Here is a 14,765-nt window from a genome sequence, read left to right as displayed (position 1 = left end):
TTATTTACATCTCCTTTTCATTCTAAAAGATCATTTAAGTATTTTCTTTTAATAACAATGTATATAGTCTATGCAAACATAAGAAAGGTCAGGTCAAAATTGGAGTTGACAGTATTATTTAAATATAAAAAAATGGCATCAGCTGGACCGAAGCTGCAAAATGCACAGGTTCTACGGTTAAAAACACTTAAAATCTGCTGGTATTCAGGCTGATTCCCAGAGCCAAGCCTGAATCCATTCAGAAATTCCATTTAAAGAAAGAAAATGGAAGAAAATTCCCCAGTAGTAGGTCTATAAATTAAGCAAGTGCAATTCAGAGATATTATATAGCTGCTCATCCTTGCAAATTAAAATTCAGATCTTGTGCTGTTGACAGTGACGTTACTATGTCTTCTCATTTCTACAACTCAGTAAGGGGAGTTTGAGACAAAGAAACTCTTCTCATTAGGGCTAAGCATAAAACTCTGCCGAACCCACAGGGCTGCATGGAAGATCTGCACTGTTTATACGATTTTGTAACAAAGGAGGAAGTATTTTTAAAGACAAAGTACTACAGAAATGATGAACACAAATTTCAGGTACAAGTTTAACATTATCCAGAGCACATGTAATGGATTTCCAAGCTGGAATAAACAATTCGAGCAATCATCTGTGCAGATGCATTGACTTATTCTGCTATTTTCTCTCTCCTCCTGAGTTTCACGATCTCCAGTGAGGGTGAAGTGTAAAAAGTAGATCCAGTTTGCAAAGCAAAAGCATCCAGTGTTAGCACGGACATCATACCCAGCAGCACAAAATCCGCACCTTCATAAAGTTCCACTCTCCTAGCATTCCAATCCAATTTCTGGTTACACATATATGTCAATCACTTTGTTGATAATTATAGGATGATGAAAACTGATACAAACTGTTGGGAGCTGACAACATATATACTTTTATATATTTATATTTAGAGTCCATCACAGAAAAGTTCATATTCAAATTACCAAGTACACACAGGAGAGGAAAAAACAACCAAAAAAAAAACAACAAAAAAACCCCCTTCAAAATGACACTTCTGTTTCTGGAAACAACAAACCAGGATTTCTATGCAAATGGAGTTCTCAGATGACCTTCTCCTAGTCATTTTTCCCACCCTCCCTCCCACACCCTATTCCCCACAGGTGTTTCTTCAGATCCTTTTTTTTTTTTTAAAATCATACATCAGTTGTTCCTAGAGTTAATTATCTGCTGTGCAAGTACGTAACTGAAGACAGAAATGAACCGTTGAAGTCTTCACACCAAGAAGGAATTGTGCTGCAGTCACATTCAGTGACATCTTTGCAGTGTTCCAAGTCCCCTGGATCCCTGGTGCCTGCTTCAGCACTTTCCTACTTTCAGATAAAGGTGGAATACTGAGGTATATAAGTTCCGTGGAAAGTTTTAAGAAATACATCAGTAATTCAATCAAAACTTTGCCCAATGTCTATGAACTGAAACAGCATTTTGCCTGTAAGTCCTTCTACTGTTGCAGATTAAGTGTGAATTTCCACTGTTGTGACAAAGAAGGACTGCAGATCTCAACGGTGAGGCCACCATTTTTGGCATTCCGGCTGTCTAGACATAGGTTGCTTCCAACATGCCTCAGTTTAGAATTGCTTTCGATTTGTTCCCATTTCTGGAAGAGAAAAGGCAGTTATTGAGCTGGAAAAACAGGAAAAGGATGAGTCCTACATCCTGTCCTTTGAAATCTTCATAAGCTTCCCTGTCTCATGTTTGGGAAAACTGTGAAAAGTGAAATAACGTGGATGCAGTTTAGATGATCCTTGAATAAGAGTAAGTAAGTCATGGCAAGCCCTGCCAGAACAACTGCTCCTTGAGCTAACACACTGCAACAGACATTGAATACACCAAATAATTCTCCTCTACTTCAGCACTCCTCATGATACGCTGTCACATCATGTTACCTGCATGAAACCTTTGGGTTGAAGAACAAAATCAAAATCACAAACCCCATCCACATTAACACTACAATTCTAAGCACAGAGAAGGAAGAAGCACAATCACTAAAGACAACTTCACAGAAGTCCAGAAATCCGTCAGACACCTGTCTGCTGACAACCACTCAGCCTGTGCTGCCAGCAGCTCTTTGCCCAGGGTGAAGGCAAGGATAGAGAGCAAAGAACAAACACTGAACCTTAAAAAAAAATTACAAAAAAACATGTGGTTTTTGTTGTTTTTCTAACGTATTGCATCTTTAAACTTTATGAAGAAAATCTTGCTTCCTTAGTTTCCCGTTCTGAAAAGTGGCAAGAATATTCTTCCTTCATTGAGGAATAGCATTTCAGTTATCGGGCTGCAAAAACTTGAGATACAGAAGCAAGGAAGCTGGCAGACGATCAGAACTGATGAGTCAGCAGAACGGGATGAATTGTTACATGACTTGATCAAAAAGATGGTATGACTCTGCAAATGTGATTTCCCTCAGGCATGGGAAATAGATAAAGTTTCACTGCTGCATTAATAAAAATGAATTCAAGGACTCCAGTGCTGTTATAAACAGCTCACAACAGAAAAGCAGAAAAGAAAGCCAAACCACACTCTTCTGAGACACAGACTACATAATCTCCATACTTTACTGAATAAGACCTTTGAAAAATACACTGTGGAATAGACAGTCTATTTCAGAAAGCAGACATAGCAGTTGAAGACTGTTACACATCAATGCTGTTGGGTGAACCCTTTACGAAAGATCACCGCTGTTGGGATAAAACCTCGGTATGTTCATAAAAGATTGTCACTGGCCTATGTGGCTCTTTTTTCCTGCTGCTCTAACCAGATGTCAGGCATTCTAACTTTACACACACAAACGACAGAAAGAAGAGTATAACAGAAGATACGATTCCAGCATGTGTTCTTGCATTCTCATTCACAGCCCTTATTTCTCCTACTTATTCATGACATACTAACCTGTCTGCTGTCATTTTCTCTACAGCCCTGAAGTTTTATTAGTGAACCAGGTGCTCTGTCCACAACAGTAAGGCACAAATCCATATGTTTCACTGACTTGTCTTTTGTTAAGGCCCACTCCTAGAAAAAGGAAGAAAAAAAAAAGTACAAAATTGCATATACTAACATACACACAAGGTGCACTTGCTATCTCTGCATAGGTTAAAATCTTGTAAATAGCTACATATGAGCATTAGAACAATTTATTGCTTCCCATAAAGCAGGAGAGGAATAAAGGGCCTTTCCAAACCCAGCTATTACAATTGCTTCAGGGCTGAGCTGTCTTTTTGCTCCCTCTGCTGGCTTTATGAGAGCACAGTGGGTCGTCACACGGGTCCTCGGGTTTAAAATATTTGTCTAACTATATTTTTATCTGTGTGCGTGTGTGTTATACATCCCCCAAGTCTTCTAAGTAGGAGAGATTCATATATATCTAAAAAAGAGTATGTAATTATCATAGAATGATTCGGGTTGGAGGGAACTTTAAAGATCATCTTCTTCCAACTCCCCTGCCATGGGCAAGGGACACCTCCCACTAGATCAGGTTGCTCAAAGTCCCATCCAGTCTGGCCTTGCACACTCCCAGGGAGGGGGCAGCCACAACTCCCGGCCCAGCCACAACTCCCATGGGCAACCTGTCTCACCACCCTCACAGAAGAGAATTTCTTCCTAATTGCTAATTTAAATCTACCCTCTTTCAGTTTGAAAACATTACCCCTTATCCTATCTCTACACTCCCTTGCAAGCGGTACCTCCCCAGCTTTCCGGCAGGCCCCCTACAGGTACTGGAAGGCTGCCACAAGGTCTTCTCCAGGCTGAACAGCCCCAACTCTCTCAGCCTGTCCTCGTAGGGCAGATGCTCCAATCCCCTGATCTTTGTGGCCTCTTCTGGACCCATAAGCCCTGAAGGATGCTTCAAATCAATTGATTACCTTTCAAATAAAATCTAGGATTTGGGCATAGCCTGGATGGGAAGAAGCCTGGGTGGGACGATGCCACGCTTACCCTAATTGCTTTGCTGCCTGACTCTGGTGGCTGTGGGAAAGCCAACAGGAAAATTACAGAAAAAGCAAGCAGAGTAGTAGATGGTCTTCAGGAGGATCAGAAAACTGATTAGGGCCTAAATCCTCCCTCAGCCTAATGAACCATGCACAGGGGAGACCGCATGCACCTTCCTATCCCTCTCCTGCTTCCTACAGCTCATGTCAGTTTGCGCACAGCCAAACCACACCAGGTCTGCTGATGCTGCAGAGCTGACCTCCCTCTCTTACAGAGGCAGCTCTTTGATCAGGATGTCTGTACTCTGAGAGACTCTGAGTGCTTTGCATTGTCTGGTAAAACCCCTAATTTTTTGGACAAAAGCAGTCAGAATGATTCTGAAAATAATTTAGTGACAAAGCAGCACACAAAAGAGCGAGCATGTATATGCACATACTCCCTGAATAATAACTAAGTCACAACTGCATAAATAGATTCTTTGAAATAATTAATGCTCTCATTTACAGATTTGACACATTCGCAATTAGTTTAAGAGTAGGATTAGAAACGATTTGTTGATGTGCTCCTTTTACTGTGAGTGAACAGGGTATGACATTTAGGCACCTCTATTTTGTAGAAGGGCCAAACAGGGATTTGAGACAGATTTTTTTATATCCCACTACTGCAAATTGGAAATGACTAATTGGGCATAAGAGTAAAGCTTCTTCCTGTGAAGAAAGTTGATGGCCTCTAGTGTAAAGGCCAATATTAGAAGAGACAAAGGAAGAGGATAATCTGATGCACACTGAATGAATCTTTGGACTCAAGATTCTAATCCTGAAAATGCAAAATTATCTTTGAGGGAGAAGTTAGCCAATCTGTCACAACAACTGATCTGCTGATTTAGGTTCATCTTCCTATCACCAGTACACAATAACTGCTTGAGTTAAAAAGTTTCACTTTAATTTTTTTTTCCCCACACAGTATGTGACCTTTAAAAAAAGAGGAAAAAAACAAACCAAAATAAAACACACAGACCTGGTTTCCTCCGGCATTATGACATTCATAAACTCCAACAACACCATCTGCAAAATGGCCCAAAGTGTCAAGGCAATTGGTACCCTGCTGCAAAGCCCCGAAAGCTATATCTTGATGATCAGGTACCCTAAAATAAAACCAGAAATGTGTTTAACTCAGGGTTTGTTTGGAGGTTTTTTGTTTGTTTTTTTTTTAACTCCTTGTCTTTATTTTGAGTATTTTTAAGATGACAGGTTAAAGATGAGTGACAACTACTACCTGAAAATCTCAAACACCTTCTGAGGAGGAAAGGCAATTATCTGATCATCAACTGATCCAATATGAGTAAACTTGCAAGCTTAGGACAGCTTAGGACAAGAAGACTTCTACCAGAGAATGAGGATGAACACAAACTCAGCACAAAAACTAAATTAAAGATGATTTATCATCATTTAAAGTCACTCAAGCTTAATGCTATCAGTTCAGGTCATCAAGCCCTCTTGTTTTTTCATCCAAGCTAGCTTGTGGCAGACATACATTTTACATTTTTCCCAGAGTGTTTTTACTGATGTGTTAGACAAGGGTTTAGGAAATAATAAATAAACAATCAAATGCTTCTTCTGACATCTGTTCTCTAATTGTTGCATATAAAGTGCATATAGTATGGAAATACCTAGGCAAACCCCTTCAGAGTACAGTTGTGGGATAGAGTCCATGAGTTGATGTCAAACAGTAAAGAAAGGGCATGTTACCTCCTTTTAGAACTTCAGACTCTAAGGTGACTACAAAAATTGAACCAGAAGCGGAATGAGCATGAGGAGATGACACAGTGTAAGACAACAGTACACTTAAATAATGCTTAGGGTAGCATATTTTCCAGGAGAGCTTGAAAGATGTATTTTTTTCTGACAAATTAAACAAAACTAAATCTCCTCTGACAGTCTTAAGAGAAAATAAAGAATAACTTACTTCCTCAGCATCATCCTGGTTTATGAGACTCTTTAGTATGTACAGTTCTGTACCCATTTCGCTAGGGCTGTAATGGCTGGCAATTTTGCATTTCAAGCCTGTATGCCACTAGCAGTTACCTGACTACACTGCCATAAAGTGCCCGCAAGAAAAAAAAAAGTATTCTTACAAGCCACACACAGTATCTCGCCATTGCACTACCAGTATTAGGTTGACAGCAGACAACCTAGTTTATAGACTCGGATCTGACAGACATATTTATTAACGGGTTACTGAACAAACCCCTTTTAATATCCTTTCAAGAAGTGTTTCTCTTTGAAGATTTTTCATTAGTTAGGATGCATTCATGTTACAGAATCTATTAGGAATGTTAGCCCTCATTTCCCTCTTCTCATCCCCCAAAAGTTAACGGTTATCCAGTGACAGAGAACAAGAAACAGAAAGAGCAGAAGACTCAGCTTCTTAGAGTCTTAGGCATCTACCCTTGTTTGCCAAACACACAAGGCCCTCTTGTCTGTCAACTCCCATCCTTTGTACTGGACTCAGATTCAGTTTCCTCAACCAGGCACGTGCTCAGGCAAAAGCAGAAGCTTTAAAGGGATGGAAACAGGATACAGAACAGCAAAAGAGAACTCCAAACAAACCACAGGGAAAAAAAAAGGAACCCCATATTATCTCTGATTCAGCCAAAACTCACCGTAGCTCAGGATAAACATTTTCAAGATACCACTTGAAGGGTTTACAGCTAAGTCTCTTTCTAAGTTCCATTCGGCTTTGAATACTAGAGGGGAAAAAAAGGAACCGTTTTTAAATTTAGGCTGCTATCTTCATATGTGTTAAGGAATGCAGAGAAAACTCAAGAACAGTAGAACTGTAACACATGAGAGCTAGTACTGCTTTCACCTCACAAGGTGCTGTCTCATGAAGAATAAATGAGTAGGGCAAAGAAGCACTTGTGACTTACTTGCCATAAGGTACATTTCTGGCTGAAGGCACTGCTGCGTAATAGAAATTTTTATATTCATCCATCCAGACTTCTGCTGCCCTGCGTGTATTTCTACAAACAATCACATGAAACGCATACGTTATATTTTCTCTAGCTGCAGTTAAGCCACGCCATTTATCGTTGATTTTAATCCTTTCTAGTACTACAGAGTCAGCTGCCTCAAGCCAGACAGAAGATTCCCTATTTAACAGAAAACCATTAAAAAGTAACATAACTGAGATCAATGCATTTAGAATGAAACTTATGTCTTTTCAACACTCGTCAATGCTTCAGACTTTCTTCTAGAACTTAATATAGCCATCTTGGGAATTCTTACTGCAAACTTCATGAAAGTTGATAGGTTGTTGCTCGGTTTTTTCTCTTTATAAGAGTAACTTGACAGAAACCAAATTCAGCAAGTGTTCACCTGGATAAGTGACCTAATTGCAAACAAAAATCTCAGCAACTGGCAGTATTTAATAATGTCTTTTACCATTCTGAAAACAGAAATGATAACACAGGCAAGACATACTTTCAGTTTTCATCTTATTCCAACCAGCAGAGTTAAAGTTCCAAAACTACAAAAGCTGTCATGACATTTCAGACTATGCACCAAGCAAATCCACCATAGCTGAGATAGCAGAGAAGAACCAGTAATTAACAAATACTTTTAATGCTTAAAAATTCAGGAGAGATTACTTACTGGAATAAGCGTGAGAAATACTATTCCAAATTCTTTACTCTTAAGCAAACACATCTCAAATTCCTGTATTTATGTAACTGGTGTCTTTAAATAGCATTTTAGACTATGAGAGGTTAATGTATTTTTCCATCCCCTTGCTTCCATGTAAAACTCATTTACTTCCATTGTTCTTAATTTTATGCTTAGAAAATGAAGCCTTATTGCACTTGCAACTGCCATGCTCTGAAGCTTTTTTTATATTTGGCAGTAAGTTCATCTAAAGCAACTGGAGTAAACTCAGCCAGCCAGTAACTTCTTTAATACGATTTTCCATTCATAAGGCAAAAATTAGGGTAAAGTGAGTTGCTCTTGTGGCTTGCTGAGAAGGAAGGACATGGAAGAGGAAGAAAAAAAATGTCACACGGCAGACCTCTCATTTTTTTGTTTGAGGACTTTTTTTTCCCCTTGCAAAGATTCCTTTAGATTTTTCATAAGCAAAATCTCATTCAACCCAGAATAGAGAGCTATTTCAGTTTATCTTCACTCCCAGCCTCAGGCCTGTGTGAGCATCAGCCACTCGGCACCTGCCCCTGTTGCTTGCACAGCAACCAGCTTGGGTGCCCACAGCCCAGACGCATTTTGGTAGTGGGAGAAAACTATTTGCTTTGCTGGGATTTAACAGCTCCAAAAGCACTTTCAAGGTCAGAACACGTGCCTGAGCTATTCTGAGGGAGAAATAGCTCAGGTGCAGCAGTGTGGGAATATGAAAAGTGGGTAGATGCTGAGAACTCCTTCAATTAGGTAAGGCCCCAAAGCAGGCCAGGTACTGAGCAATGCAGCACAGGGTGCAGACTTGGAGCTAATGAAACCTGGTGCCCAGTGACCAGAGGTAGCTTTGCATGGAGCCTGTAAGGTTTATTAGCTCGCCTGAAGTGGTGTCATTAAGGCAGCACACACTGGTCCAGCAGACCCTGACAGACACAAAGTGTGTCTTGCCCACATCACAGCACCAGGATGTTGTTTCCCCTCTCACAAAACGTGACTCTCAGCCTCTCCCGCAGAATCACCGATTTGTTCTGGCTGCCAAAAGGCAGTGAGTACTGATGAGTCAGCTATAAACGGGACACTTACTCGGACAAACTGCATACCATCAAGGGACAGAGAATGGTATCAGTTAACAAGTGCCGACTGCAAGACCAGCACATATTACACACACCAAGTTTCTTGGCACCATGGTCCTACATACATCTGATAATACCTGTATTACAAGGGTATCCCATTACCTTAGGTTTCTCATTCTCTCCTTGCTAAAACTGACTAAAAGGCATCCCTGTTGTATTGGTCTGACACCCAAGAAAAAGCTGACTGAGGAGGAAGCCTTCAAATGTACAGCAATGTGTCAACCCTGCTTTTAAGTGATATGCAGCTTTTCTAGGTCAATTCAAAAATAATTCCAATGAAACTGAGAATTTTAATGGCTTTTCAGAATTCGAGACAGCTGGACAGTTAAGGACATGGGTAATAGATCATTCGCAGGCAAAGGTAGATTTGGAAGGGATGTAAGTACCCAAGACACTAGCGTGCAAACTTCAGCTGTTCACACCTTTCAAGTACACATGGGATGTCTTTTCAAAGTAATTTTCAACACAAATTACTGGAAAACACAATAAGACTTTAAAAAAAATCTGCCATAGTAATTGTCAGGACATTTTAGTGATCAAATCACAATGATGATTTGATTTTTCATCAAAATCCAAAAGCTTTAATCCCAGTACAAATGTAGAATCATCAATCCCTGCTAATATGATGCATTTCTGATGTCTGTCATATCCTTGCATGCGTCCACATTTACTTATCAGTTATGTTTAAGTACCTATTTATATCACAAAAAAGGCAGCACCTTGGCAACTCAAATGAAGAAAAGCAAGCTCAAAGAAAGAAAAGGTGCAGAGGAGTGGGAAAACTGCACAAATCATTTATTTAAGTCATGCTCCTTGTTATGACATTGTCATTTTAAAACCGATCATGAAACTGAAATAGTTGTATCCTAAGCGTATATAATAAAATTTAGTTGATATATCTTTCTACCCTCCTGATGCACACTATAAATACTGGAATAGAGATGTGATGTATTAAAAGAGGATATTTCATTGCTAGCTTTTGTTTTCCCCTAAGCACTATTAGTCATTTTTCACTGTAGCATAAAATACAGATCTCAAAGAATAGGGGACCAGAAAAATCCCTACTACAGCTACTGGAAGAAACAGGACAGTGACTTTATTTTAGGAGACTATTAAATTCATTAGAGCCCCTTGGTGACATAACCAGTGTGGAAGAGAATAATTACACCTTAAGGAGGTTCCTCAATCTAAGATGAAGCACAAGTTCAAATACATCAGCAGCTTAGAACACGCTTGTACATTCTCTGTGTTGCTTCATGTCAAACAGAGCTTGGGCTCCACATACCTTCAAAGATAAATAAATCCGATTTGCAGCTCTTAACCCACGGGATCTTTAACTGAGACTTGTACTTCTTCAGCCCCCTATGCAAGCCCAATTCCCTAAACCAAAAGCTACAATGTTTCTTCAGCTACAACTGATAGAGCCTTGTTCAAAATGTTCACTGGACACTCATTCAGTAATTCCATCCACATAACTGAAAATAACACTCTAAAGAGGAATCAGAACTGCTATTCTCATTCTACAGAGAAGAAACTGAGGAAATAGATCAGTATTTCAGCATGTTAACCTAAGTCCTTTATGCTGCAGTTTCTTAGGGCTACAGAAAAAGCATTTTTTGAACCTAGCACAAGAAAGGCAAATATGATGCAGAATGAAGCTGCCAGACTGGCACAAATACCAGAATCAGTCTACCTAATCATTTGCATATCACACACTGATCACGTATAAAGAAAAAGCAAGCAAAGCATATTCATAACTGGCACTTAGTGAATGACGAAACTGCTTCTATAAAATGAAGATTTATGAGATATTTCTGAAAATAAAGCCTTCTTTAAAACCAAATAAACACAAAGTTCTCAAAACTGACAGAATGCCAAGCCAAGCATTTCCTTCTTTTCCACGTTCTCAGGCTAGAAGCTTCCTTTTTTCAACTCTTGGGTTCTTTTCTCAAGATGTGTAGTTGCCTCAAAGTCATCCATTTCCTTTCAATTAATATTTTTCCATGCTAGAGAATATTGCAAATATTTCTAAAGAAAAGATCCTTAAAACGAAATTACTGCCACCTGCTGATGGTCTGAAGAAATTCAAAACATTGCTATTTAGCTGAAGACTTTACTTGGCAGTTACCTTGCAAACACGGTACCACTCCCACCCGGAAATGTGTAAGGATGCTGTTTGCGGAATACGTGACCCACTCTGCTGCAAGGGATGATTTCTAAGCTCCCACCACACTGCCAAACTCTGAATGAGATCTCTGAAATAAAAACATGAATGAAAGACCAACATCACACAATGCTGTATTTTTATAGTACACAATTTACAGAGAAGGCTTTCAGTAATTATTGCTAAAAAGATCAATAAGATAGTTTTCTGAGCAATTCTAGGATAAAGAAAGCATATCTGAGTGTTTATTATTCTCCAAGCCTAGGAGAAAAAAATCATATTAATTTAGAAGCAAAACTGTATGTCTTATCTGAGGTTACCTGCATTCTTCAAATTCACAAAGCACACTGCAATTTGCAACAGGGAAAAGTAATTTTTAAAGCAAACAAACACAACATTCTGTCTGTACACTTTTCACAGCACTACCTTAAGTCTTACAAAACCTCTTACTCTGAGCTTAGAATTAAAAAAGCGAGAATCACAGTAAATAAGTGGTCACTGCTTCTATTAAACAAGTTAGTACCAAAAGTACTTCCATGTTTCTACCAGAATAAATAACAGATTGAAGACTTTGGAGTTTTCCATATCTAGCTCAGATTTGGTCCCATAAAGCTCCAATTGTGAAAGCAGAGGAGTAATAGTTTTCTTGCACCTCTTTGAATCCTTATTTATGGAGTTCTGCTAACAAGTCCATATAATTATTAGCAAAATTAAGATAAGTCTAGGTTTTCAAATTAGACCCAAGCCTTCCAATAGTCTATCTGGTTCTCCAGCATACTCCAGTCCTCCTATACCCATCAAAAAGATTGTAAAGATTCTGAGAATTAGAGTTCACGAATTTGAGACAAGACTGAACAAACCTTGATCCATGTTTCGTACAGGAAGCATGTGTTACAAGTCACATTTAGCAACAATCTGAAACCGCACCATTTATTCAGGGCAGGATCTATCTCTTGACTAATTTAGGCAAAATACCGCAGGCCCATTTTCAAATGTGTAAAGTTGAAACTATATTAACATGTGAACAAATATCTCACCTAACAGCTGCTCTGTACATGCTTGACGAAAAACTGCTAACTTTTATACAACATAAATACAAGGTATAGCATTAGTGTGCAAGTCCATCTAGCAGGTTAATGGCACGGAACATCAAGTCACTGATCCAAAGATACGCTTGAGATCGAGAAGGTCTGACAATCGCGCATGTTGAATTTTAAACTGCACATCACAGATTTCTGGTATCTGCTGCATGTGTCAGTTATTGCCAATTAAAACATATGCCATGTGATTTTTACTTGACTTTGGTTAGTCTGGCAGCTATGAACAAATCTTTAGCTGTCTGCAGTACTGACTGACTTTGCCTTTTCAGGGAGCAGAGAAAAGGCCCCAAGTCTCCATCGCCTCCTTCCCATGGAGGAGAAGGAACAGAATGCAGCAGGAGCAACTTAAAGAGCTTTTTTGCACACTGCTTTCTCACTTTGAGTGTGGAGCTGTTACTTGTGCTCTTTCTTGCTATCAAGGCCTCAATTATCAAAGCATAAAAGCAGCTGCTGAATTTTCAGAGAAAAAAAAAACGACCTTAAGTACATGCTTGCAGCTAATCAAATAACTTAGTGCTCCAGTGGCAAACAAGATTTCAGAGTGAATGGGAGTACTGCTGTAGTAAGTTTATCCACTGACCTTCCAAGACATTTTAAAAACAATTATGATACTCATATTAATACAATTTAGCAACACACAGCCAACATAGCGGGAAAACAAGCACACAAAGTAATCGCTCAAAATACATAAGCAGTTTCTTTGAGTATTGCAGAGGAAGGTCAGAGATTGGACTGCGATGCTTCTTCTTCCATCCTCTAAGTTCCTTGTAGGAGTGTTAAACATTTGGTTACCGTGTCTCCATATCTGGTGTGCTGTATACAGCAGGCACTGCCTTTACAGGTCAAGCATATGCTTAACGCATATGCATATTTCAGTAACTCAAAATACTTAGAGGTTTTTACAAGTTCAAGGAATTTTAGGATTTTGCAGCTATCACGTGCAGTAGAAAAGTTTCTATGCTTAGAACTGATCCTAAACCACACTACTTAAAATGTCTGAGATGCATCCATCTCTATCGTAAAAAACTAAATAAAGGACAGACTGGAAGTCTTGACAGGATGTAGAGTTCTGCCTCTCCCATATCTTTTTTAATAGAAGTATACCAATCTTAACTGGAGAAAAACTTTGTACAACATTGTAATGAAAAGAGCCCAAAAAACCCTACTAAAGCCAAATCTAACCACCAGGTCAAAGAAGAAATGGCTAAAGCACAAGTTTCTCAGTTTCTCCTCCATCTCTAAATCCCACTCATTTAAACAACTGAAAGCACAGAATTACAGCAAAAATGCCTATTCAGTCATAAGTACCTCATAGGGCTATAAAATTTTAAAATTCACTAAGTTTAGATACCAGGCAGTATAGTATAGAACGGATTGTTCTCCAGTCAGCTAAGTTTTAATTAATTTCTAAAGGTGTATGTAAGAACATTAAACTCATGAACTCTCCTGTTCTACTTTTCATGATTAAATTTCACAACATCTTAAAACATGCCTTAAATTGCCAGCATTTAAATATTATTTTATTTTAATCAGTAACTTAAGATGAGGATGAGATTTTCAGACAAGATAGCATTTTCGCAAGTAATTGTCTATTTATATTCTGTAATTTTTTTTTATTAGTCAACTTCCATTACAAAAAAATGTCACTGCTTAATGAACAAACACCTTTATTCTCATATTTAGCATATAATTCCTCCTTTGTTTTAATTCTTTCATTGAAGTAAACCTTTTAGGTTCTGCCAACAACACATGTGAAATTTTTAACTCTGGTTTTAACCCTGTCGCTGCACAAAATCAGGAAGACCATGACTGTGACAGTAAATGCAGCAAGACCCGATTTCTTTCAAGACTGATCTGAAGATAAGTAATATACATACCTAAGTTTTCTCCACCCCAAACATCCATCATCATGTCATATTTCCCTAGTTCTTCAAAATAGGCTTTGTCCATCACAAATAAGCCACCAGCTATCATGGGTGTCCTAAACAGACAAGAAAAAACACGTTAAATACTTACAGAACCACAAACTGAGAAGTAACTATTAGTTGTACCTCAAGGTTAATACCTCCTTGAAAAATATTGCAATGCTCTTAGATGCAAAATTAATTGCATACATCACTCTAAGTTTTCTCTGCACACATTTTATGACAAATATAATGCTATGACCATCTTCTGAGGCAGTTTCCAAATCTCCATGTAAAGGGTGGCAATTTGTGCCAGCAATAAAACATTAACACCGATACTGTATTGTCAGCCCTCAAAACATGCTAACTTTAAAAAGAGTGACATCTACTTTTTGTTAAGGGTAAATAATCTACTAGTGTGCTTTCAAGTATTTTTTAAAATACAATTTATTTCTGAGAGTGTCATACATAATGCTACATAAATATGAATTAAATTTGAGTTTTAACGAAGATAGTAAAGTAAAGATCCCCTTTCAGGCTTGGAGAAGATGATTTCTAACTTTTTTTAGTTGCAAAATACAATCTATTAGAGGGAGAAGTGATGGTACAGACATACTTTATAGGAGCAACTGGATTTCCTTGCCGTGCTCTTCTTTGCTCTGGTGTCATGTAATCCCACTTGAACACCAGGTTCCAATCAAACCCTTCAAGAAAATATTAGAGTAGGATGTTAAAAAGGCTGTGGTCATCATTCAACTTGTAGTAACAATGGTGGCTGAAAACATTGCAAGCTGTGA

General features: G+C 38.6%; 1 protein-coding gene across 1 annotated transcript in view; it reads right to left on the bottom strand.

Moving 5' to 3' along the window:
* Positions 1–1,501: 1,501 nt before the first annotated feature.
* GALNT2 (polypeptide N-acetylgalactosaminyltransferase 2) overlaps positions 1,502–14,765 on the bottom strand; it is a 38,339-nt gene continuing 25,075 nt past the window's right edge. Inside the window, exons 8-15 of the mRNA XM_009870410.1 lie at positions 14,585–14,672; positions 13,942–14,045; positions 10,929–11,055; positions 6,917–7,009; positions 6,650–6,733; positions 5,005–5,131; positions 2,950–3,069; positions 1,502–1,657 (exon numbers count right to left, since the gene is read on the bottom strand). Of these exons, the coding sequence (XP_009868712.1) occupies positions 1,502–1,657; positions 2,950–3,069; positions 5,005–5,131; positions 6,650–6,733; positions 6,917–7,009; positions 10,929–11,055; positions 13,942–14,045; positions 14,585–14,672 (899 nt within the window). The remainder of the gene's footprint in view (positions 1,658–2,949; positions 3,070–5,004; positions 5,132–6,649; positions 6,734–6,916; positions 7,010–10,928; positions 11,056–13,941; positions 14,046–14,584; positions 14,673–14,765) is intronic.

The sequence above is a fragment of the Apaloderma vittatum genome, unplaced genomic scaffold (assembly GCF_000703405.1).
Source record: "Apaloderma vittatum isolate BGI_N311 unplaced genomic scaffold, ASM70340v1 scaffold11525, whole genome shotgun sequence".
Classification (NCBI taxonomy): Eukaryota; Metazoa; Chordata; class Aves; order Trogoniformes; family Trogonidae; genus Apaloderma; species Apaloderma vittatum.
Note: the sequence above shows the minus strand (reverse complement) of the source record. Positions and strands in the feature narration are given on the sequence as shown.